The following is a 25,205-nucleotide window of genomic DNA, read 5'->3' on the forward strand; positions in this document are numbered from 1 at the left end:
TTTAAATGATAACTAGCAATGTGCACGGCTAGTCCATTAGTCGTTGCTATCCGACACCTGAAGTATTAGTGGGTTAAACTCATTTTTGAGATCAATGGTGACTGATTATTTTACTATTGTTTTATTTAGTCAGCTGCTGTTTTGTCGGATAAAGTTCACAGCAAATTTCAGCTGTAGTTTTTAAGATACGATCTGGTTATTAAAAATTCAAATAACCTTTTCAAACGGCTGCTAAATGCAATATTTTTTCAGTCAGTGTTTAAACATGTTGGTTAACATTGTGTTAGATATTGACTGTTTTCCTACTTTTAGGCTCGTCGACTACTCTGAATTGAAATTTCTGTTTAGTCAACGGGGAAAACTCTGAGTGTTAGATTTTTTTTTTTTTACTTAAAACATCTTTTACTCTCAAGACAGAGTTGTTATGGCCTGTGAGAGCTCTTTTTGATATTAGATATTTACCAATGCAGAGTCCGATACGATACTTGTATTCACCTAAATGCGAATCTGTTGCATTGAAATAAATAGCTGTAGCATTCAAAATTCAAATGCTGAAGGTCCTAATTCAGAAGTATAAAGTTGGTAATCTTAAATTAAATAACGTCTAACTGACTCCCAGATGCGATCAGTTACAAAGATGTATCACTCGGCTGTATTTGTGGAACCTACAGAAAGTCCACTTGCGGTCGTGCAGTGGTCTTACACGGTAATGCTGCTTTTACCTCCATAAATAATCTTTGGCTGAGTACAGACACCAGCTACATAGAGCACTTGAACCTATCAACAGCCAAGTTTTATTCTGGCCATCGAGTTACTCAGAATTAATATAAATAGAACAGCTAATATAACCGACCTCCCTCCAACTACATTCGTATGTATGTTTTATTATTCCAACCCATTAAAATATGCATGAATCGACCCCCGTAACACATCCTGGAGTTAGATTTGTGCCTTGCTTTTAATTCATCTTTTGTAATCCAGCCTTTAAGCAGCATCAAGTCCTCTTAATAGATAAAACACTTCAAACTCAACTTATTCGCTGACGACTTGTTACTGTATTTTCAAGTAATGTAACTCGTTCTGTCATTGATTGATTAAGTGTTCTGTATTTATTGTTATTAATATACAAAATACTACTGCTAATACTATTAATAACCTTTGAAAAATCGAACATTTTAAACTCAAGCAGCAAGAAGTGAGCTCGGTATTGTGACTTCAGAAGTTATTTTAGGAAAACACCCCAAACTAACAGCAAAAAAAATGGACCATTGGAAATTTGTAGAAATTATATCTGTGTAAAATGAGGCACAAAGATAACACAGTAGTGTATTATTTTATAAAACAGCCCGTGTTTTGAAACATCTTTCATTCTTCCACAACATTCATTAAAGTATTTGGGTTCGCCTGTCTTGTTTTCATTGCAGTGTACTAAACTGAACTGACTCCAGCGTGTCTGGTGTTTCAGGATCATCCAGAGATTTAGTAATACTTTAACATATTCCCTCAGCCCATGCAAGGTGCCACTGTTACATTGATTTGCATACAAGAAATAGACGTGGTAGTTCTGTGAAAACTTTGTTAGATTGTTTTTTTTAACGAGATGAACCATAAGAAAATGCTAAAATATAATCACATGAACCATCACATAGCTTGTAGATTAATAAGTTATGACATCTCACATTGGTCAGTAAAAAAAAAAGTACTCTATACACAGTAGTGTGTATGTTGGCACAGATTACAGGACTGCTGCAGTCTGCGCTCTTTACACTTTTGAATCAATGAAACTTCATGAATGTTTCTCCAAGAGACCCGACTCGACGGGAGCATAGGAATCACATTTTTGTGGAATTTCTCCTTGAAACTTTTCACACAACAACTATATTATATATGTGTGCCTCCTGCACTTCTCTCTCTCTCAAAGTTTGTAACCGAAGACACTTTTTCTGAATTAACCATTAAACTTTATATGCTGTTGTGTTGTGGGTGTGTGTGTGGGGGGGGTTGGCTTGCTGTGATTGCAGGTGCAGACGCTGCCCCCTGTAGTAAATTGGTGGCCAGTGCATCATTTAGAGCAGTCGGACAAGATACACACACACACATAAACACCACATTTAATCACAGCGTTTGTGTGTTTCAGAGCGCAGCAGCAGCGCCGAGCCCGGTGATGGGCAACATGCCCCCGAACGACGCCATGCCAGGTGGTCCCATGCCTCCAGGCTTCTTCCAGGTACGACTGAACCCCCCGCTGTCGCTGTCCTGTTCACTCCATCTCTCCATCTACCTACAAGCACACTCTTATCTCGGACTTTCTAACACGCATCCATCTCTGACTCAAACAAACAAAAAACACATCAGAGTTTTAGCTGATATTTGCATATTATTTGAATTCCATCTCCAGCACTCGGAGATGCTTTCTTATATGTCAGAATACGGCATATTTATTTGATTAAATCACATTTTAAAGGGAGCAGCATTTAGAATTCGCTCAACTCCAACAACCATTTAACTCAATTTAAAAACTCACCAGTGTTAGGATCATCTCTTTGCATATATTTCTGCCAAAACACTGATTTGTCCAAAAGCTAATGCAGAACATTTCAGACTAATTAATAGTGTCAGACTGATGTAGCAGGCAGGATTTATTGGTAGTGGTGTTTATGTTAGCGTGTTGGACAGCTATATGATTCTAATGTTTTATTTGCAGCATATTGAGACATATTTGACTTAAGATTCAATTAAGGTTTGTTAGTGTATGGGTTTTTTTAATACCTCTTGCTGTTTTTACGTCTACTGTACCAAAATTCACTGAGATTTTTTTAATATCTTTCATCCTTTGGCCACTGTTGAAAACCGTGTTTTCCCAAAATGTCTCTTCTTATGAAAAACAGCTTTGTAATGACATATTTTCAGCTAATCCGGTGAGTTTTAGATGATTTAATATTGCTTAAGAGACTTTTCTAAACCCACAGTTTATCTGAAAACAATGTGGAAATTTGGACATAGATGGTTTTCACAGGAAAACACTACAAAGTATAATTGTTATGTCTAATTTTAAAAGTTTATTGTTAGTCAGACATATGTTTGTTAAATATTTATGTGAAACAAAAAGACTATCAGCTGGTAGAATTCGATCATTTTCAAGTATCCATCTGCTCCAAATATCCAGTATCAGTCGGGGTCCAATGATTAAGTCCTTCATTCTGAAATCTGTAATTGAACATGATCAGGCAAGACCCCAATTCCAACTCTCGCACTTATTTTCCCTTTTGTTCCCACATTTTTCCAAACATCCCTCTGCCCACTCTCGATATTTACACCCACCCGAGCCTCTGATACTCATTCATCTGCGGCTTGCTCTCACCAGGCTGCTGTTCGACTGATTCGTGATTCAACCATCCCGTATTCATCCTCCCTCCCTCTCTCTCTCTCTCACTCCTCCATCTCCGTCTCTGTCTCTGACCTGTCCCGGCTCTGTGAAGGGAAAGGTTTTTAGTGTGGGAGATGGCTGATGTCTGAAGAGAGTGAAGAGAATGAGACACGCGGCAGCACACAAATACATGTACAAACGCACGCAGTCATACGTGCACACGTTCGCAAAACAAACACACGCACACACACATCCTCCGTGAGGCAGTGGCGTGATGGACAGCGCTGGCATTTGGCAGGAGGCACGATAAGGTGGTTGGAGAAGAGTCGGAGAGAGAAAAAGCGAGTGACACGTTGAAGGGAGAGAGAGAGCGAGAGAGAGCGAGAGAGAGATGAAGAGAGGGAAATGTGAAAGATCAGTGCCACCAGGAATGTGGCCCTGTGTTTGTTTCTGTGGCTACCTACCACTCCATTGTTTGCTTGCTGAGAACGAGGCAATGTGCTGAGAGGAGGAGGAGGAGGAGGAGGAGGGTGGTGGTGGTGGTACACCCGAAGAGATACTCCAGACACGGAAGTAGATGGCGGGTGGTTAGACGAGACGTACACCAAGAATAGGAAAAATAGCAAGGGGAAGGGTGGGGGGAGAGACGCATGGAAGTGCTATTTATAACATTGGTGGGGGAGTGAGATCGGTGTGTGTGTGTGTGTGTGTGTGTTCCTCATTGTAACAGGAAAGCTTTGGCTGTTTGCTGTAAATACGCTTCATGCTCATTATTACTGACGTGTATAATTTGGAATCAGTTCTGAGTTTCATACCTGATAACTAAACGATGCCTTGACACCGAACCAAAGGCCACGAAACACGAGCAGCTGTACGACTACAACTGCAATGATCTATCTGAACTATTAACTAATCTGCTAACTATATATTTTTTTTTGTCTTATTGATCACTAATTTGAAAATAATAAATCCCATGACACTTTCCCACAGTCGGACCAACAGCTCAACATACAAAGACGTCCAGTTTATCATCACGTATCTACCCAAAAAACAGCAAATCCTCACAATTAACCATTAATGTTTCCTGTCAATCAGCTAATCAATGAGTCAAACGTTTATTTCTGCTTTAGACAAAGTTTTGGGATGTTCCAGTTCCACTAATCGGTATCCGGGCAGATACTGACCTTATTAAGCGGATCAGGTATCGGTTGGACGTGATTGATCGACTTTGTTCTGTCCTGTCATAAAGTTCAGTTTTCCCACTAATTAATTAAACAGACCTTGTTCTTAGCACCACAGCAATCCCCGGTGTCACATTACCTTATGTAAAAACATATATATTTATATCCTAATGAGTTCCTCTGTGTCTGTGTGTACATTTTTGGAAAAGGAGAGCGCTGGTATCAGATCAGCAAGTGGTCGGTTAATCTTTTATTACAAATCAGATTAGATCTCCAGCAATTAGTAGATTAATCGCTAAGTTAATCAACTGGTAACTATTTAGATCATCGATTTAAGTGTTGAAGTCAGTTCTCAAGTAAAAATATCAAATATTTTTAAGAGTTCATCTACATAAATGTGAGTATTTGCTGTTTTTCCCCATCTACGTTTTAGTAAATTGAATATCTTTGCATGATTAGACATTTATTGACTACACTTAAGGCTCTAGAACTTTTATTTTTTTAAAGATTTTCTGATGTCTTATAGACCAAACTATTACCTGGTTAATCCAGAAAATAACCGACAGATAAATCAGTACTTAAAAAATAATCATTAGTTGCAGCCCTAGACCAGATATTCACTGACAGTTTGCTGTAATTGACAGATTTCAGCAGACAGCAGACGCTCGATATATTGTCCAGCCTTGCTCATAATGTAGTGTCTCTGTGAGAAGTGGATGATTGGCCTTGGATTCTTTAGTGCATTGGTTTGTACTTCACCTGTAATGACACAACACGAGTGTTACTTGAGGCTATCCGACACGTCTCTATGCAGTTTCACCTTCACAACTGGAGACATGCTATCTCTGGCTAATTGATATGTATATGTATGTATACGCCCCCTCAAACTCAGCCCATGCCCCGCTGCTGAGGAGGGATGCATGGAGAAAGAGGCTGAGTTACTTATTAGGGGTCGTTAACCTCTTGTCTCGGGGGGTGAAATGTCAGCAATAACACAGCAGTGTTTGTCGGAGAAGCTGAGGGTGTTGCCGTCTCCTCGTGGACTGGGATGCTTTGTCACACACTCTGAACTCCCCCCACTCAACTTTTAACTTGTTTGTGCCTGTGTCACCTTCTGTGGTTTGAAGTTTGTGCCTGTCCTGCTGCAGTCAGCCTTTGGCAACACTGCCCCCATGTGGCCCGAGATGAAAACTACACCACAATCCTCCGACTTTAAAGGGTCGCAAAGATCATCTTGCACATATTGAGGACGAATACGTATGCTTACTACTGATCTGAGGTTTTCTTGTTCAGCTTAAAATGTCCATCATCTCCTTGCTCCTCTTCTTCCTCCTCAACCTTAAAGGCTCCCGGCTGACTCCCTCCCCCACCCCTCTCTCGTCCTCCTCCCCTCCCCTTCTCTGATGATCTTGATCAGGGTAATTCCTCCAGGTGTAACTCCTCCCCTCCCCTCCTACTCACCTTTTTTTTTTTTGGGCCCCTCCCCTCTCTGACATCGCTCTTCTTTCTTAAAGGGACCACCCGGCTCTCAGCAGTCCCCCCACGCACAGCCCCCCCCACACAACCCCAGCAACCCCATGATGGGACCCCACGGCCAGGTAAGACACACTTTCTCTCAAACACCCCTCTCTCTTTCATTCCCCCCCCCTCACCCACACACAAGCTCTTTCCATTCACTACTTTCTTCTTCTTCTTCTACCCTCGAGCCCCGGTAGCTCTAGTTTTGCTCTCCTCGTAGATGTCGCCCCCTCCTCCAGTTGCCCTTTTTATGAAAGCCGGGGCATCCAGAGGCAGCAGGGCCCCGCTCCTTCGACAAGAGCCAGAATCGGCTGTCCCCGTGTGGGATGAATAATTTACTCCTTACCCCACCTCCCGGAGCAGCTTGTGGGGGGTTGCACACTTATCTGCTCCTCTACTCTTAACACATGCACAAAAGCACACTCCCCTCCACTCTGCTTAGTTGTTCTCGCACCTTATGAATAAAACAGTGGACGCTGCACTATGGACACGTCACATATACGTTCAAAGCACATGGGTGCACATATGTACGCACACACAGATGACATTTAGAGCCGTAAGCTACCAACCAGATCAGCGTGCATTCGACGCCTTTTTAAAAGAAACTTTCATTCTCAGTCAGCGTGTGTTTCAACACTTATCCAGAACAGTAGCTACAGATGACACTGTGGAGGTAAAGCTAGCCTTTGCCCATTAACTGCGGCGGCCCGGCTCTTCATTCTTGTGGTTTCTGGTTTCCGTCTTGTGTGCAAGAGAGTGTGGACATGCTTCCTCTAAGGTTTTGGACAGTGTTGTTGGCCTGAGGTGTCTCTAACAACGCCAAGGCAGACCACAGGCCGAATCAGCTTACACCACAGAGAGAGCAGGCAAAGGGGGTGTGCAGGGGAAAGCTGTGTGAGCGCTGTCTTTAGACACACACACACACACACACACGAATCCATGCTTTTGAGTGTGTGTGTGTATAAGCAGGCATTGTTAAGAGTCAGTAAACACACTGTTAAGTGTATTTTTTTCAGGCGGATGTGTTGCGATCTTTCAGTGTCATCCTCCATTCTCCGACCACACTGTGTGTCCATCTGTGCGTCCTCAGTGCTTCCCGCCGTCTGAGCGCGCTCGGATTTATCAATAATGAAAATGTCTTCTTCTTCTTCTGTGTCCCTCTTTCTTTCTGTTTCTTCTCCGCAGCCTTTCATGTCACCACGGTATCCAGGTGGGCCGCGCCCCGCACTCCGAATGCCAAATCAGGTACATGAGAATTTTTGGCATTTCTCGCTCATGTCTTTTTTGTTTTTTGACAAGTCAGAGTATTACCGTGTTGCCCAGGGTGAATTTTAATCCATCCCCATGTCTGGTCTCCCTCTCAGCCTCCGGGAGGAATCCCTGGATCTCAGCCTCTCCTGCCAAACAGTTTGGACCCAACAAGACCGCAAGGTAAGACCGGGACAGCTCCTGTAATGAAATTCTGAGTCGGGGTTCCTCACGATGAAATATGGTCATTTTGTATAATAGATAATGAGTAAGGCCGTAACTAATGATTATTTTCATTATTGATTTAACTATCAAGTCATTTTTCAACTAAACAACTGAATTTTTTAGACTGGAAAATGTCAGAAAATACATTTTTTAGTCTGCAGTTGGTAGTAAAGTTCCCTCTAAAATGTCTTTGTGTTGTTCCAGACGTCTGACCTCATGAAAACATGTTTACCTTTTAAAATTAATGAGTTAATTTGTTAATCCGTTTTCCGCTTATCAAGGTTCAGGTTGTAGTTGATGAGTAATTATTTATCTTCATTATCATTATTATTAGCAGTTATTGTTTAATACAGCTGGGCAGTACTGCCAGTGAGTTCATGGATCATATAAATATCAAGAGATTCATGCACGCGGTAAATGATTCATGACCTTATCATCATACCCCGCTGAGCTTTGGTTGAGGTTTTACATACTTTTGGAGGTTCGACTGTGAAACAGGTGTCGAGTTGCATTCTCTGCCGGATTTAAAATGTCTTTAAACGTCTCATTTTAACTTGGTAAACCGTGCAGAAACCCTGAATAGGGGATAAAGGTTCATCGCAGGTTCCCAGAGCACAAGAAGTCGCCTTTCAGACTTGTCCTGGTGTGAACAAAATGATTAAAGAAACTCAAATCCTCAGATCGGAGAAGCTAGAACGGACGGAAATTTGCCATTTTTGTTGGAGAGATTACTCCAAATGAATATTTAATTATCAAAATCTGTGATTGATGACCCAGTTAATGAACAAGCGTTTTTTAGTTTCAGTGGTTAGTCCTTGTTTCCTGTGTGAATTGAGTCCTTCAGGCTCAGGAAGTGGTCCATGGTGATTTTAGCTGCAGATTACAGCTTCAGGGTCCCAGAGGGGTTACAACTAATGAGATTAGGATGAAGCGTTGTCTGCGGCAGGTCTTAATTCCTGACTTTAAGAGGCGAGCCATATGTGGATTTACATGAGCGCTTATGTGTTCTGCGCAGCCCGTGTTTGACCCTGACGTTGTCTCTTTGTTACAGGGCATCCTAACATGGGTGGACCAATGAGAATGAACCCTCCTCGAGGAATGGCCATGGGCCCACAGGTATAACGAACCTCAAAAAAGACACGCAGACATAATTTATTGTTGAATATCAATTAAAAACTTGAAGTCTTAACTGTTAAAAGACTTCCCTATCTAGCAATTAAACACGAGTATGTGTGTTTTCATATGTTGTTGTTCTTTGTTGATCTCACCACAACAGCTCAGGCTTGTTTGTTGTTCATCGCAGCTTCTCTCGGTTGTTCTTATCGTCTTTTTTAACATGTTTTTAACAGAATTACGGAGGTATGAGGCCTCCTCCCAACTCCATGGGCGGCCCCATGCCAGGGATGAACATGTAAGTTTAAAACGTCTCACACATCTGGTGAAATATAGTGAATCTTTATCAGCGTCTCGGTTAATATCTTATGTTTTCTGTCTCTTCTTCACTTTCTTTTCTCCTTTCTTTTTGTGCCTCAGGGGTCCTGGAGGACGAGGGCCTTGGCCAGGACCTAATGCTAACTCTGTGAGTCAGAAATCTTTGACCTTTACACATGACCACATATAGGTTGTGGGGGGAAAAACCCTCAGTACAAGAGCCCAGAAAAACACAAACGTTAGACTTATGATCAGTTTAGGTGTTGAGTAAAAACTATAATTTGTTATTTATTGATGGATACTTGTGACCACTGATCAGTCTTCTTGAAAGACAGAGATATGTGAGTGCTGCAGTCTGAACTTTTATAAGCTATCTATTGATTTTATTGGATTGTAAAACGTTCCTCTTATTTTGTCCACCCCGTATCGATTCACATTCAGCGTCCTCTGACCCTCAGATCTGATTCTGTTTACTCTTCCTCCCCCCCCTGCAGATAGCATACTCCTCCTCATCTCCAGGGAACTACGTGGTGAGTTAAAATCAAAATCAGACCAGCTCTCCTGGATTTACTTTATTATTATTGTACTTCTTGGTGTTCTGCTGAGCGCAGCTTTAACTTGTATCATCGATTGTTCCTCAGGGTCCTCCAGGCGGAGGAGGTCCACCTGGAACTCCCATCATGCCCAGCCCAGGTGGTGCGTCACCTAACTATGTCCCCAGCACTAACACTTGTGTCAGAAATAGACGTGTCTTCCATCTTTCCTCACTAAACAAGCATGAATGTGTCCCCTCACCAACCAAGCACGATTACGTTGACTGTTCTCATTACTCACGTCTATTTTTTAAATTCTTTAATCCGTTCTAAGTGATTCTCTAATAATATTTTGTAGCTAAAGTTTCCGTTTCTCCTCAGATTCGACTAACTCCAGTGAAAACATCTACACGATGATGAATCCAATGGGACCTGGAGGCAACAGACCCAACGTGAGTCTCACATGACTTCGATATGATTGAACAAAAAAAAGCTCTGGTGTTACTTTAAAGGTTTTAAACTTTCCAGCTTCAGACACTGCAGATTGATTCTTGGCTTAATATTATGGATGTTGTTGTAATGATTTAAAATTACACAACCTTGCCCACCGAGGAAAAAAAAAGAAGAGGGTTTATAACCACATCACTGGGCACGCGTACAATTCAGCATTAGGGAAACCTAATGCCGCTACGCCCGGCTCAATAAGAATCGACTGGAAATGAACCAGGAAGAATAAATTAAATGATCTCTGCTTCACACACACACACCTCGAGCAGAAGAGACCACACTTGTATCATTTAAAAAATGGTTTGCTCTACATCTTTTTATCAGTTCCCGATGGGACCTGGGCCTGACGGGCCAATGGGAGCTATGGGAGCCATGGAGCCACACCACATGAACGGATCACTAGGTGGGTTTAAATATCACTGATAGCTGATTCATGTACAACAGTTTTTTTATTTATTTATCTTGGATTAAGTTAAAAACTGAACTGTTTCCTTCCTCTCGCTCCCTCAGGGTCTGGGGATATGGATGGGTTGCCAAAGGTGAGAGCAAAAATCAGATTTTCAGTTAAACTCCTCTTGTGTTTCCGAGTCTTCTCCCAAATAAAACATTTATTTAAAATCTTTTTTTACGTTCTGCACTTGAATGGAGTTGTTTTACAAAGAAGAAGACGTCTCACGAGTTGTTTCTTCTTCCTTGCAGAGCTCCCCTAATAACATGGGGGGCATGAACAACCCTCCGGGAACGCCGAGAGACGACGGCGAAATGGGCGGCAACTTCTTGAACCCATTCCAAAGCGAAAGTGTAAGTAGAGCGAGTGAAATGCATCTCACGACCCTTAACAGTTATCCTTGACGTCCTGACATAAACCAGTGGAAGAATGCAAGCAGACGGTTTGCGTGACTAATGACAATGTTCTGATAGAGTTTGTGTCTTGTCCCTTTAGCTGTATCGGTTGGTATTCATACTGTTTGAGATAGCAGTGTCTTAACTGACACGTCCCACTTTGATAGTTCAAAAGCAGGTTGAAGACGTCTTCACTGGTCCAAAACATTCATCACTAGCCTGCCCAAACCCAACAAGGTGAATTTTAAAAAAAGGGGGACTTGATCCCGTCCAGATAGATGATGAAGCACCAAATGAACAGAGTCGATTCAGATCCACTCTGATTTCACATACCAGTGAAGACCTTGAGTTTTAAGTACTATACTACATTACTTTGGGACACGGCACTATAAATTTGAAATGTTGAACATGCTGCGCTGTTCCCGAAGTGCACAGCAGCATGTTCGTTATACAAACTAATCCTAAAAACAGGCCTGTAAAGAACATGATGTTCTGCTTGCATTGTAGCCGCTTACTAATCACTTAGAAACTCATTGTATACCCTCTGTATTAGTTTAACGACCGATAGACGCAACCAAAGTGTTTGTATAAAGTGACGATGTCAGTCTAGTTTTCTGTTGGTCGCATAACAAGTGGAGGGGGGAGGGTGGTGCCGTTCTTTGCATTGTGTAAGATTGTGAGGGGGTCTCTTACCCTCGGCCTAGAGAGCCACGGGGTGCACAGGCTTAGAGTCGAGCCCTAATACCCTGATTCAACTTATCAGCAGTAGGTCTGGGAACCATTAGAGCCAATACGGATGGGATACCAACACACACGTGATACTTTTTGAATTTGGTCTGGAGAGAGTTAGTTTTATCTAATTTAAAACAACCCAAATTTAGTATTTCAATGTAAATATCTGGCTCCAAAACTAAGTGAACAAGGCGATAAATCTATGACCGCTAACTTCTGGTACTTTTTTTTTGACTGTTGAACTTTTTACAAAAGTACTGAGCTTCAACACCCAACTTTTAATCATCAGAAATACGACTGAGTGACTTAAGTATTGATTACTTGTGTAGCGGGCACTATCCGGTTAAAAAAAGGCCGCCAGGAGGCTGAGTAGTCGTCATGTCGAGAAAGTTTTATGATGTTTATTTACCGAAGAATAATAATAATAAACTAATCAAACTGACATTTAAAGGGTTAAACTCAGACTTGATTTGAATGTTTAGTAGTTTTGAGCAGGGCTGAAGTTGTTTTAAGAGATTTATGCATAAAAAGGCTGAACAAAATATTAATTTGTAAAGTTTTTATAGCAGTTTTTTGGGACTCAAATTTCAGTGTTATGTTTAGAGACTTTGGCAGCCAGATAAAGAGGAAAAATTTGCCCAAATTGACCAAAAAAATGTGACAGATGAGGGTTAAATTGAGATGATGTTACAAACTATGTGACTCGATATATTACGGACACGTTCTGGCTCCTACTCAGGTGTGTTCGAGTCTTCCTCTGTGCTTCCTCTAGCTTTGCGGGGCTGGGTTTGAGCGCCCTCTGGTGTTTTTTTTAAATGTTGTTAGCGACATATCCACTCATCTGTGCCCTCCTCTCCCTTCCCTCTCTCTCTTTTCAGTATTCACCCAACATGACGATGAGTGTGTGATTTTATTTTTCCCCTTTTTTTTGTATTTTTGTTTTTTTCCCTTCCTTATTTTTGTACCCCTGCACCTGATTTTTTTTTTTTTTTTTTCCCCTCCTTCTTCAATTCAATCCTTACATCACCTCGGATTGGACCACCTCCCCTCCTCACACACAAACACACACACACAAACACACATACTCTGCTCCCCACCTCCACCACCTCCTCCATACGGGATCTCCACCCTCCGTGCCCTGCCTCCCCTTTTCTCACCCGGGAACTCTCCGGCCACACAGCCTTCCGGGACGGCCCTCGAGCACGCTGGGACTCTCATAAAGACGGGCCCTCCTGGAGCATGCAAGATGGTCTCCGGTCTGAATAGGAAGCAGTCACAGAGCAACAGGAAGAGCCTCCTCCTCTCTGACTCCGGCCCCGGCCTCCCTGGCTTCCTGTCAGGTTCTAGACAATGAGCGAGGGAAGGAGGACAAACAGAGAGAGAGAAGAGGGAGAGGAGACTGGACATCACAGCCCTCGTCCCCCCGCGAGGACACGGACACGTCGGGTCTTTTAGCAGCTGCCTGGAAGCTTCTCAACCACAACTTTTGGACTTTTTAAACTATTTTTATCGTCATATTTTCTTGTTGTTCCTCCCCGTGGATTCATTCGAGACCTCTTTTTTTTTTCTCCTCCCTCTTTGCCCCATATTGTTTTCTCTGTGTGTACATTTTTAACAGAGGTGTTGTGATGATAGGTGAACTTTTATTATTATTTTTTTCCCCCCTCCATGTTTTTTTTTTTTGTGTATGTATTGTATCATTGCTATTTTTATTATTGTATTATTATTAATGATATTGTTATGATCATTTTTAAGATTAGGTTCTAATTTCTGTCGTTTCTACGGGCACATTATTATGATGAAGAACGGCGTATGTGCACACGAATCTAAGAAATTATTTGCTGTGTAACATGTGAGCCCCCCTGCAGGTAAGATTATATCCATCACGGTACTCATTGGTCCTTTTTTTGTTTTGTTTTGTTTTTAAAAAAAATCTTTCTCACAATTTTCGCAAAAAATTTTTAAACTTTGTTTTTGTTTTTGCTCAATAATCCAAACCCGAGGAAAAAAAAAAAAGAAGTGGCTCTTGTTTTTAGTAACTTTCATGCAGTGAAATGCACAGCTCTATTTATTTATGTACTTTAAATTTGTCTTATGAATCATGTTACTTTTTTTTTTATCCCAGTTTTTTTGTTGTTAAACTGCAGAACTAGTAGCAACTGTGTAAATATGCAGATCCAGTCAGCAGCGTCTTCTTCTCTCTCCGTCTGACATCATTGGACACCCTCCATCTGAGCCCTAAAGGTGCTTTAACGTGTCGACCTCCACGACCCCCTTCACCGCCACCGCCACCCTCCCAAACTCCTGCTGCTTTCCCACCGCTGCTGCCCACTTAGGTTACCGTTCACTCTCATCATGTGCGTAGGCTGCGTTATCGTCTCTGCTGACCTGTCGTGAACACTTGGATCTTTTTTTTGTTTTGTTTTATTTTGTTTGCTGATGAGTCCTCAACACACTGTGATGTATGTCTGTGCTTTTTACACACACACACACACAGACACACACACCGGTCAGTTTAGCTCACGGACGTTTTCCGTACACGCAACGCTCTCGCTCCCTCTCTCCCGTAAGGTCGCTCCTGGTGAAAGGACTTCTTCTGGCTCTCTGCTTGATAGGATCCCTGGTGTTTTTGTTGCTCTGTTGGCTGTTAAAGCGGGTGGCCTCCTTTCCTCTGTCCGACACACACACACACACATCCCTCTCTGATTATTATGTTTGTTTGTTTTTTTGTACAACTCTCTCCATCTTATTGATTTTTATTTTTTTTGTAAATACTGTAAAATGCATTTTGATATCATTGACATGTTTTGATATTTTCAAATCACGACAACAACAGTTGATCAGAAAACATGCTGATTCGGGGCAACTGTACTTGTTCAGATGGTGTGTCTTTTACTCAGAAACGATATGAGGGTGATGAGAAACAGAAACTGGAGCTGCTATTAGACTATTATGCTATTTCTTCTCATCACAGACAAAAACGCGGGGCTTTACTGTTTTATCGGAGCTGTAGCGTCGAGGCGTCTCGAGAGGAAGACTGGAGGGGAAATTTTAAGTGTGTTTGAACGCCTTTTTAGCTAACTCACTGTCACACACATTTAAAAAAAAAAACAAACAAACAAAAAAAAAATCTTGAACATGATGGAGCCTCCGCTGTTTTGGGGGGAAAAAATTTTGTGAGTGAGGTGGCCAAAAAAACAGCAGCAACAGCAAAAAAAAGAAAAAGGAAAAAAAAGAGGCATATTTTCACCGTTTTTGACAGGGAATTTGCAAAAACAGAGCGAAAATCGAAGCCAGTTTTTCAAAAAAAATTAAATAAAACGCCCACACACACACATTTTCAGCTTCCACCCTCTTGGACACGACTCAAACCGAAAGCAGGGCACACAGGACACTGTCTCTCAATCCGACACACCAGGGACCAGAGAACAGACTTTACTATGAAGGATTTTTTTTTTTTTTTATCTATTTAAAATAAAAAAAGGGGGGGGACAGGGAGGGTGGGAGAAGATGTTTTTTGGGGGGAAAGTAAAGAGAGAAAAAAAAAATAACAGAGAGATTTGTTCTTATTGTTGAGAAAGAGGTGGAGAGTGCGGGAACAGGCGATTCCTCCCCTGTACTTTGAAATACTGTTGTATAAAATGCAGTCAAACTTCTCTCTATCTTTCTGTCCTGTAAGTAAAGCCGTCACGACGTTGATCATTTCTGTATTTCTATTGTGCTGATGTATAATACTGTAACATTCAGGGGTTAGGGAGGGTTAAGAGAGGAATTTTTTTTGAGGGGAGTAAAAAATTTTCTGTTCAGTTCCTCATTTTTCCTCTTGATGACAAAGCAGTATTGAATATGAGGCAGTCTGTCCTTGGGGAGTTGCTTTGTATCTCATGTTAGGGTAGTTTCAGATCCTAAATGTCTCGTGTAGTAAAAAAAATAAGAGGTTCCTTCTTCGTATGTTTCTTTATATTGTAAAGTTTCTTTAGACAAAAAAATGTTGCTTATTGGAAAAAAAGGTGGGAAAACTGCATTGATAATAAATGTAATTTTTTTTTTTTTTTTGGGTTTTTGTTTTAATTTTCATCAAGTTGTCAGTCGTTTTTGCCTGTGTCCCCCTTGTTGTAGATACATATTAAAAACAAATAAAATGACTTCACTCCTTTTGCCATGAACACACACTTCTTTTTTTTAATGAGTTTATAAGGTTATAAAATATTTAATTCCTGTTTTTCTGTGGCTTCACTGAGGCCTTGTGATAATAAAATGTTCCTCGCTACATTTCACAAGGATAATGCTACCTATAGCCGTTTGAATACTTATAAACCTGAGAACAGATTAAAAACTCTTTCCACCCTGAAAGAAAATCTGAGCTGTGAAAAAATGATTAACAAGGACTAAAAAAAGCATTTTTGCAGTAAAACATTTTTTTTTTTTAAATATTTGATTTTTGTGTCATAACTGAGGAGTTTTATCATTTCAGTCCTCTAAAACAATATTTCATCAAACTGGTACAACCACCTTGTGCTGGTACTTGAGGGAATCGCTTAAATAAATTTAAATATATAAAAGGTATTTAAAAACATGCTGGAATTTAAAATACATTTTTCATTTCCTGTAATACTTTAGTCACGTTTGTACAGGTAGCGCGTACCGTGCATACATCCATGATTGGTTACAAGCCCAAACGTGATGGTAACATAGTGAGTGGAGGTAAAATTAAGTTCATAAACAATCGTGGCTCCAAACTAGAAATTTTAGAAAGATAAGTGCGGATCAGGAGCACATTATCTCTGGTTCTGTTCAGGATTCAACAATAAATCATTAAGAATAAACCTTCTTCCTCCTGTGTGAACTGTATTTCTAACTGTCACGATGGTGGTACTTGAAGAGCCGAATATTTCCTGAGGTGGTGCGCAGCGTAAAAAAAGTTTGAAGTTGTAAAAGAAATTTAAAAACAGGCAGGCAGAGCTTAGAGAAGAAAATCTCTGCTGTATAAAAGTGATGCCACAGAAATATTTGGATTGAGGTGAACCTCCCAAAATAGATCTAAAAAATAAAAAAAAGCAACTAACAATTATATCATCCACAGATTTGCATGTTAATCACATAATCATTTGCCAAGTTTTAGTAAATATCAGAAAATTGTGAAATAAGACACCCATTACAAGTATGTAAATGTTAAATTTCCAATGAAAGACAACAAAGAGAGGACTCTCCCGGTTCTCCGGCTTCCTCCCACGGGTTAATTAACAGGTTAATTGGTGACTCTAAATTGCCTGTAGGTGTGAGTGGATGTGCACACTGTGTGCCCTGTGATTAGCTGTTGTCTAGGGTGCGCCCTTGCCCAAAGTCAGCTAGGATAAAGCTCCATTGATGAGGATAAGCGGTTACAGGTAATGGATTTATGGACAAAGAGAACTCAGAGACAAACAGTGATTATTTCTCTGTTGACTTAAAGGAGCTCTGTAAAGTTCATTATCAAAACGTCAGAATTTAGTCATACTGAACCAAAATATGTACGGAGGCACAAACTTTTTTTTTTTCCAACGCTTTCTATTTTATTTTGCACTTCTGTTACAAAACAACCAACGTTCATCACAGCTTTTGAACAATGTAAAGTTTGTGTGACGATTGATCAGAGAAGCACATGATGAAGGGATGAAGGTGCTTAAATGTTTCCTCGTCCGATCTGTTCAAGCTGCACCGAGTGGCGGCGCAGTGACCTCCTGCTCCTCTCACTGCAGCAGGATGCGGGAGAACCAACCAAGGAGGTGACAGAGGAGGCGAGCGTCAGCCGAGGGAGCGCTGTCGGTCTCGCAGATGCTCTGGGTGAAGAGGAGGGTGGAGAGGTGCTGGGCGGGTGAGGCAGAAACACCATGCTCCTGCTTTTGGAAGGTGAAACCTGGGTTGGTATCCGGAGGTGGGAGTTCGATCGGTTGACTAAAGGGGGGAGGTGAAGGAGAGGAGGAAACACCATGACGGAGGGGAGGGTGTTCCTGCGGAGGTGGGAGTGAGGAGGCGCACAGGCGGGAACCTCATCGTTTTTTTGGGTCATTTTGTCCGAAGCTGAAGCTCCAGGCGTAAAACACCTCAGTCTTCTCGAGGTCACCTGAGATGAGCTCATCTCTGTGAGGGACAGGAGCGACTGAGAAACCCTCTGAAGGAAATCCCCACGACAGCTGCTGTAATTCTCTCCTCCAGACCTCCTTTGAACGGCCTCCTCTGTCCTCCCATCAATCCTGTATTGATGAAAACGAGGCTCCTCATCCTCTCCTTCCTTGTCATCCTCTCCGTCTCCACCCTCCTGTGGCCTCCTCTCCCTCGTGCCCTCCTTGTAAGCCTGGTTCAGACAGGCCAGGTTGTGAATGGCCAGCCATGGTTCAGATAACAGTCTCTGCCTCGGCGACGGCGGAGTGCTACACTGGCTCAATGGACTCAACTCAGAGGAGGGAAGTCTGGAGGGAGGAAAAGTGCTGCTGCTGCTGCTGCTGCTTCCTCTTTTTCCTGATATAAATGAATAAGACACAACGAGTGAAACTCATAGATAAGGAAGTGGTGGAGAACTGCGTGTCTGCTGTTGCATTTTGCACGTCTATGGTTCACTTTTTGAGGTTTCTTTGCAGTTTTTTAAAACCCATTAAAGTCTTTTTACGTATCCAAATCGAGACTCCAAGAATAGAGGGGTGTTGTACAGACAGAAGGCCTAAAACTCTTGGACACAAAGTATTCTTAAAACATCATTAGTACTTTAAAACCCCCTCTTTTTTCTTTGAGAGTGCTACACAGCTGTTTCAAACGGGAGTCACTCTACTTCGGCGGTGTCATAAGTAAGAAAGCATTTCATTGGGTCTAAAATTAGTACAAGTCCCAGAGTACAGGATGAGTCGTCAAAAACTTTTTATCGTTTACCAGGAATTGACAAACTCTAAAATATCACAAAGAACACTCAAAAATAAGATAGACAGTATAAAACGCGGATGTCGTATCCGGTGTTGTCACCCACAGGTTTTCTGAAGAACCCGTTTCTGAAGAAGGCTGGTTGCTCAAACAAGCCATCTGCATTTCAATATGGGGGCTTATGGTTTTTGACACTTCCGCATTGACTTTATTTCACAGCAATAGTGGTTGCCGCTTGGCATGCGTACCTTAAAAATGACTTTTTTTAAATATATGGCACACATTACATAATTTCCTGTGGGTACAAAACAGTAAGGTTATGTCACTTCTTGTAACTCCAAAAAACAGTACAACAAAGATGAGTGTATACTGTTTGTATGGAGATAAGCTAACAAGCTAATGACTTAAGCACTGAGTTGCACGTTAACATTCTTGCAACATTGCTAATGTGGTGTTCTGTGTGACACATATGGACTTTTGAATTGGAACATGATAAAGGCACACACATAGACATACAAAACGCACAAACACACAGATCACACAGCTAAGACAGTATTGAATGTTTCTGTGCCACCAGATAACATTCAATACTGTCCTGACTATGTAACAGTGATATGAGAGTGACGTAAAAATGGGTATAAAAGGTTGTGAAAAAGAAAAGTAAAGGGTTGTTCAGATTCGCAAGCAGCTGTCTCTGTGTTGTTATTGGAAGGTTTCTCCACAACACTAACATGCTGATGTTTGGAGGTTATAATGTTTACCATGTTCACCAATTCAGTTTAGCACGTTGAGCATGCTTACCGTATTTTCCGGACTATAGAGCGCACCTGAATATAAGCTGCACCCACTAAGTTTAAAAAATAAAATAAATAAATTACATATATAAGCCGCACCGGACTATAAGCCGCCGATATCCAGGTTGAGAAATGAGATATTTACCGGATACACAGAAAGAGTTTGTACCATAAATGTTTATTTATATACCTGAACTGATTGTTTCCGAACAGTGCCTGTAATACGGCGGTAAAGATGTTCACCATGGATTCATTAACGCAAAGCTTACGTGCAGCAGCTCTATTTCCTTCCTGGATAGCCAGATCGATGGCCTTCAACTTAAAAGCTGCATGATACGAACTTCTTCGTGCGCTTTCCATGATGAGGGGCTGAGGGTGTGAAAATATTTCAGTCTGAATCAAAGTGGTGGACTGACCTACATAGCGTGGCTAAAAACACGTATGTGCACGGTTTGTAATGTGATTCTAAAAATAGCCCGATGTTCCCCAGTCCGTCACTTTATCTTCACGTCTCTCCCCTGTAACACAGTGATCTTACTTCATTTAAAGACACTCTCATTAGTCTCTACTGAATGAATCGAGTGTCATTTTCTGTGTAGCAGAAGTAACGTCGCCTCCTTCATTGTAATGCAGCACGAGAGTTAGCTTCACCTCAGCCTGGCAACACATTTTCATCTTGTCTCCTCTGGAATGAGCACTCAGTTAATGATTTCAACCACCAGGAATTTGTTCTCATCTGTCTAGACCTGCCTTTGTTAAACACTGCTCTGCTATATCTAGGAGGGGCACACTGTCTGCATACAGAAACTATAGATTTCAACATTAAGGTGGAGCAGCCAGGCAACTTAATAAGATCATGAGATTGCATATAGAAGTGACTTAAGATTAGTCACATATGCCCTCTGGTTACTGCAGTTATTGTGCCATTAACGGATCATTCTGCTGAAATTAAAGCACAATCGTCAGCGTTTACTCACCAGGTCCTCTGAAGTTGAAGACGTTCTCTCCCTCAGGCGAGTTGGGTGAGCTCGTCTTCAGGACGATGTCAGACGGTGACATGCAGGGCACCGGTGAGGTGTCAGGAGATGGAGGGACGTTCAGGTAATGCCGGGTCACCGGGCCTCCGTTCACACCCAGCTCAGTTGAGATGATGATGATGTCACGACCCCTGGCCTTGCAGGCATCCATCAACACCTGAGGTACACGGAGCAGGCGAGGTATTGATTGGATTTGACCAATTTGGGGGTTCGATGGTGCCTCATGAGTTGTTTTTGGAGTGAGATTACACTTATGCATTTTAACTAACGATCATTAAAAAACTTTTGAAACATTGTGGTAAATCCCGTCTTTCAACTGCAACGCTACATATCTCATTCAGACATTCATACACTGGTGTTATTGGGGGCTAACCATTCATACGCATTCACACACAGATGGTGCAGCCTTCTGGAGCAATTTGGGGTTCAGTATCTTGCCCAAGGACACTTCAACATGAAGACTGTAGGATTGAACTGCCCAACTAAAACTCCTCTGAAAAAGTTCCTTCAGCTCCATTTTATGTTTTATGTTTTATGTTTGTCTGAGGGGACAAAGACTAACTTAGCCGTAGAGATGTCTCCGTTACAATGAGTAACTAGGTCATGATTTCTGGAAAGTAGCGGTGGGCGGATCGATCTAAAAATATTGTTAGTCTCGACTCCAACGTTGGTATCAACGTTGGTATCTTTTCAGTTTCTCTTCTTTTTGCCGTCCCCTCCTGGAAAGACTGACTGTTTTTTTTGCTGCTTTGAGCACCACACATCAACAGTCCAAATGGTTAAATATCAGGTATATATTTTGGTCTGAGACTGAACCAGTGCAGACTAAAGTGGCTGCTTTGTTTACCTCCAGTTATTCATCATTATTAATAGGAACCAGAAGTATTGATTCCAACAGCCTTGAATCATTCTTTTTCCACCCTTAACTGACCTTCAGCGTCGGCTGGTGCTGTGCATTGACGGCATACACCAGCGCTGAAGCTCCGGAGTAGTCCTCCATGCAGGGGTCGGCTCCTGCAGCCAGCAGGGTGGACGCCACCTGAGCTCCTGCTCGCTTCATGCAGGCGTACATGAGAGCGGTGCGTCCAGCCCGGTCCTGTGCGTTTGGATCTGCCTACAGAGGAAGACGACAGCTCGTCTTAGGTGTCAGACAGACAGCTCAGAACTTTATTGTTTGCTTAAGATCACACTTTCATAATGACTGATCTGATCTGTTGCTTTTGTGTTCCTCAGTTACTCGAGTGCACATTCCCCCATGTAATCTCTGGTTATCCTCAGAGTACACTGTGTTGTGAAGGTGGATGGAGAGAACCAGCAGAGCTGCAAACATCAGGGACCTCTTTGCTATGCATTAACATTACTGTATACCTCTCTTACTGCAGGTGCACATTTTTTATGCATTAGAAATACATCTAAATCAATATACTATTGACCCCGGTGAAAACTTGCTGTAGATTACATTTAAGCACATGTATTCTGAGCAGACATGGGGATTATTATTCACCACAGGCTGACCTTGTTCTGGAGCAGGTATGTGAGGAGCTTTACAGTCTCAGGCCCAGCAGGATCCCCTCTCAAGGCCTTACAGGCAGCCAGGAGAGCGGTCTCTCCTCTCGGGTTGCACCCGTTTACCTGAGCACCGCCTTCCACCAGCAGGCGGACCAGACGGAGCTTACCCGAGGATGCTGCACCGATGAGGGGGCTGCAGTCCGAAGGAGGTTCCCCCATAGTCTGGAGGGGGGGCAGGGAAGGAAAGTCAGGCTATATTTTCACCTAGAAACATTCACTCATGTTAGAATAATCCAGATTCTTTGAAACGTGTTTGCCTGCTACCTTTCTGGAAAATCTAGTCCATGATAATATTCTTTTTTTTTTTTAAATATTTGTGTCTGCTCACAAATATCATCGAGAAGAAAATTCTCCAACTAAACAAAATACATTATATGAAAGCAGGATATCAAATAAACTAGAAACTAAGTTTAAGTAGTCCTCACCTATATGTTTTCCTCTTCAAACTTTCAATAAAAATATTTATTAAATCAATAAAACAGGACAAAATCGGACACATATATCATTTATTGTGAGTCAGTGCAGATTCAGGTGATAGTTACAGTTGAAGGCTGCTAATGTGCTTTAAAAAATAGACACGGACGCGACATATGCACGCACCACAGGTGATTTACGGATGGATACACAGCCACAGCACACACAGAACATTAAACTCACCGTGACGCTTCCTCTCCAGTTTTTTATTTACCCGTTACAAAAAAAAAGAAGGCAGCCATCTTGAGCTCATTCAGATGATTTGCAAAGAAAAATAATAATTGTTATGGGATTATTTCATCGCATCTTTTAAGAGGTTTTAGATTTTTAGATGAAGCGCCCTCGTGTTGCCGGCCTGCAGCAAACTGCAGAACATAAAGCGAGAGAGGATACCAACTTTCATCTGCTCCCTCTGTAACTCCTCTCTCCATACCTGCTGGGTTGAGGGGAGGTTCGGCTCACAGTGAGCGTTAAAAGTTATAAATGTCACCTGTTGTAGACACTGCACCTCAAAGACCCAGAGACCCTTTGATATGAGTCAGCTTTGAACGGTTCTTTTCTACCCTGTGACCACCGCCTGCGTTCAAACGCTGGCAGAGACACAAACACACTGAAACTCGAATGCACACAAACACACAAATTCATAGCAGCTCATTTGTATCTGAAACATTGTGATGCGCATTGTGTATTTGTTGTTTTTATGCCTTTTGTTCCTTTGCAAAGCGTCGAGCACCTGTTCTGTTCAGTAATAAAACAGGATTTCAAAATGGCAGAGAGGGAGGGAGACCGGCTCCGAGCCTGTCTGAAACCAGGAAAAACACTTCGACAACCCTCATATGGCTGATGTGCAATTAAGTCACACAGCAATTAGTCGGCGCTAATAAAATTAGCAGCGAGCGTAAGCAGCAGGGACGCATATTAATCTAATTTTTTCTGACATCCTTAACATGCAAACATGTAATGAACAGGCATGGAACAATAATGATGCCTTCTGTGAAGGCTGCAGCTTTTTAGAGTACTAGTTTTTTTAATATTTATTATGTCTGTCTGTGTCCACACTCATCAGTCATTTGCAACATGTAGTATCTCACTTATCGTGTGATATTTTAAAGCAGCAACCTCCGTGGCTGTCAATAAAGACAATGCTTAAACTGTAACGCCTCATGCGGCCACTTGAGGCTGGCTACAGAACGAGCCAGTCTCCATAAGTCCCCATGTTGAAAAATGCAGAAATAAACATTTCGGTCCGTTACAATGAGTAACTAGGTCATGATTTCTGGAAAGTAGCTGTGGGCGGATCGATCTAAAAATATTGTTAGTATTGACTCCAACGTTGGTATCGTTATTGATCAGTACTTGCGTGATGAGATCGATACTTCAGTTTCGGTTTCTCTTCTTTTTGTCGTCCCCTACTGGAAAGACTGACTGTTTTTTGCTCTCTCTATAGCTAATTTCCCTGTTCATGACAACTGTACTGAGGTGAATTAGATTATACAGTCTAGTCCCCTTTCTACCTTTATTAGTTATTACAACAGACTTCCGAACAATAACCCAGTACAAAAACTATTTAACCCAGGGGTCACACTTTGAAGAGCTTTTCAATATGAGACAGAGAGATAGGGTGTACTCATCGCACTCGATGAGAAAAAAACAAGTTCTGTTGTAATATCCTCTATAGCCAAATAACTACATCTTCAAATACTTTATTTATTAGGAATTCATAAATAATTAACCTCCACAAACAGTTGCTGACTCTTTAGAAACACATTAGATCTTATGACCAAGAACCAAAAGCAGAACAGAGTCAAATAAATGAGTGCTCTGGTTTCCTGACCAGAGTCTCAGAGGTTACCAACGTGCCTTTTCAAACCCCAGTTCAAATTAACCAAATTAAAAAAAAAGCAATGTAATGAATGCGATGTGAGAAGCACTGTGAGTGAGTAGACAGACAGTAAGAAGTAAGAATCTGGCTCACGACAAGTCATCACAGTTTAGCAAAATATCAACTTACAGTGACGAATAAAATCTATTTTCCCACATTTCTGGTAAACCATGGTGTGACAATGTACTGCATAACATTATGGTTATTTAAAGGCAAAACATAAGGCATGTAAAGGAAAGATAAGAAATTTAATCCACCAGAGGATTAAGGAGTCGCGATATACTGGTGTTGACAATAACTGTGATATTTAAAAAAGGAATATTGATATCATGTAACTAATCCAGCACCTTTTATATAATTTCTGTTTCTCTGCTCACACACAGCGTTTGTTCCTTTTGTAGTTTTTGTACAGTTGATGGTTACAGACTCTCTACACTCATATTTTAAGTCTAATTCATTTACTAAAAAGAAACAGAACACACAATAAAATTTAAAGATGAACTGGATGTATAGTGGTCTTTATACTGGTCTAAATCTTCTATAGATGTTGCGATAATATCGTTATTGTGAATTCTTTTGGCTGTGATAATCATGTAGTAAAAATCTGAATATCACTTACACTAAGCACTACAGTCTGTCCCAGACAGCTTTGGAGGTCTGGATGAATATCTGAAATGTATTCTGGCCCGAGACCAGTTATTGATTTATGAACCAACAGGAAGCCAGAGCAAAAATCTGAGAACTGAAAGGGATGCTCCGCTTTCTTGGACTCAAACAGCAGCGTTCAGAAGCTGTCGCTGTCTGATCGACTTTTCAGAGACCTACACCACTGCAGCAGTCCTGCTGACACATAACAGCAGTGGTGGAGAGGAAATATGTACATTAACTTAAGTACTGCACTGAAATACAATTTTAAGTTTACTTGAGTTATTCCATTTTATGCCAAACACTTTATTTCAGAGGCAAATATTGT

At 41.6% G+C, this 25,205-nt stretch overlaps 2 protein-coding genes across 4 annotated transcripts in view; one reads left to right on the forward strand and one right to left on the reverse strand.

Moving 5' to 3' along the window:
- Positions 1-15,751, forward strand: part of zgc:110158 (single-stranded DNA-binding protein 3) — a 37,715-nt gene extending 21,964 nt beyond the window's left edge. The window contains exons 5-18 of one of the 3 annotated variants that reach the window (XM_027274789.1): positions 2,138-2,227; positions 6,063-6,146; positions 7,252-7,311; positions 7,431-7,497; positions 8,591-8,655; positions 8,889-8,950; positions 9,073-9,118; positions 9,465-9,500; positions 9,612-9,666; positions 9,885-9,955; positions 10,335-10,413; positions 10,521-10,549; positions 10,710-10,811; positions 12,464-15,751. In XM_027274789.1, the coding sequence (XP_027130590.1) occupies positions 2,138-2,227; positions 6,063-6,146; positions 7,252-7,311; positions 7,431-7,497; positions 8,591-8,655; positions 8,889-8,950; positions 9,073-9,118; positions 9,465-9,500; positions 9,612-9,666; positions 9,885-9,955; positions 10,335-10,413; positions 10,521-10,549; positions 10,710-10,811; positions 12,464-12,493 (876 nt within the window). In that variant the 3' untranslated portion in view covers positions 12,494-15,751. The remainder of the gene's footprint in view (positions 1-2,137; positions 2,228-6,062; positions 6,147-7,251; positions 7,312-7,430; positions 7,498-8,590; positions 8,656-8,888; positions 8,951-9,072; positions 9,119-9,464; positions 9,501-9,611; positions 9,667-9,884; positions 9,956-10,334; positions 10,414-10,520; positions 10,550-10,709; positions 10,812-12,463) is intronic. The other 2 variants (XM_027274790.1, XM_019277460.2) reach the window with 2 other exon arrangements.
- A 1,389-nt stretch (positions 15,752-17,140) lies between these two features.
- On the reverse strand, positions 17,141-22,852 carry LOC113744558 (ankyrin repeat domain-containing protein 34B). Its single transcript, XM_027274649.1, has 5 exons — positions 22,534-22,852; positions 21,823-22,038; positions 21,239-21,421; positions 20,248-20,464; positions 17,141-18,083 (listed from the first exon to the last, which is right to left on the reverse strand). Exons 2-5 carry the CDS (start codon positions 22,033-22,035, stop codon positions 17,248-17,250), a joined length of 1,449 nt encoding a protein of 482 aa, XP_027130450.1. The 5' UTR covers positions 22,036-22,038; positions 22,534-22,852; the 3' UTR covers positions 17,141-17,247.
- Between the last annotated feature and the right edge of the window lie 2,353 nt (positions 22,853-25,205).

The sequence above is a fragment of the Larimichthys crocea genome, chromosome XXIV (genome assembly GCF_000972845.2).
Source record: "Larimichthys crocea isolate SSNF chromosome XXIV, L_crocea_2.0, whole genome shotgun sequence".
Lineage (NCBI taxonomy): Eukaryota > Metazoa > Chordata > Actinopteri > Sciaenidae > Larimichthys > Larimichthys crocea.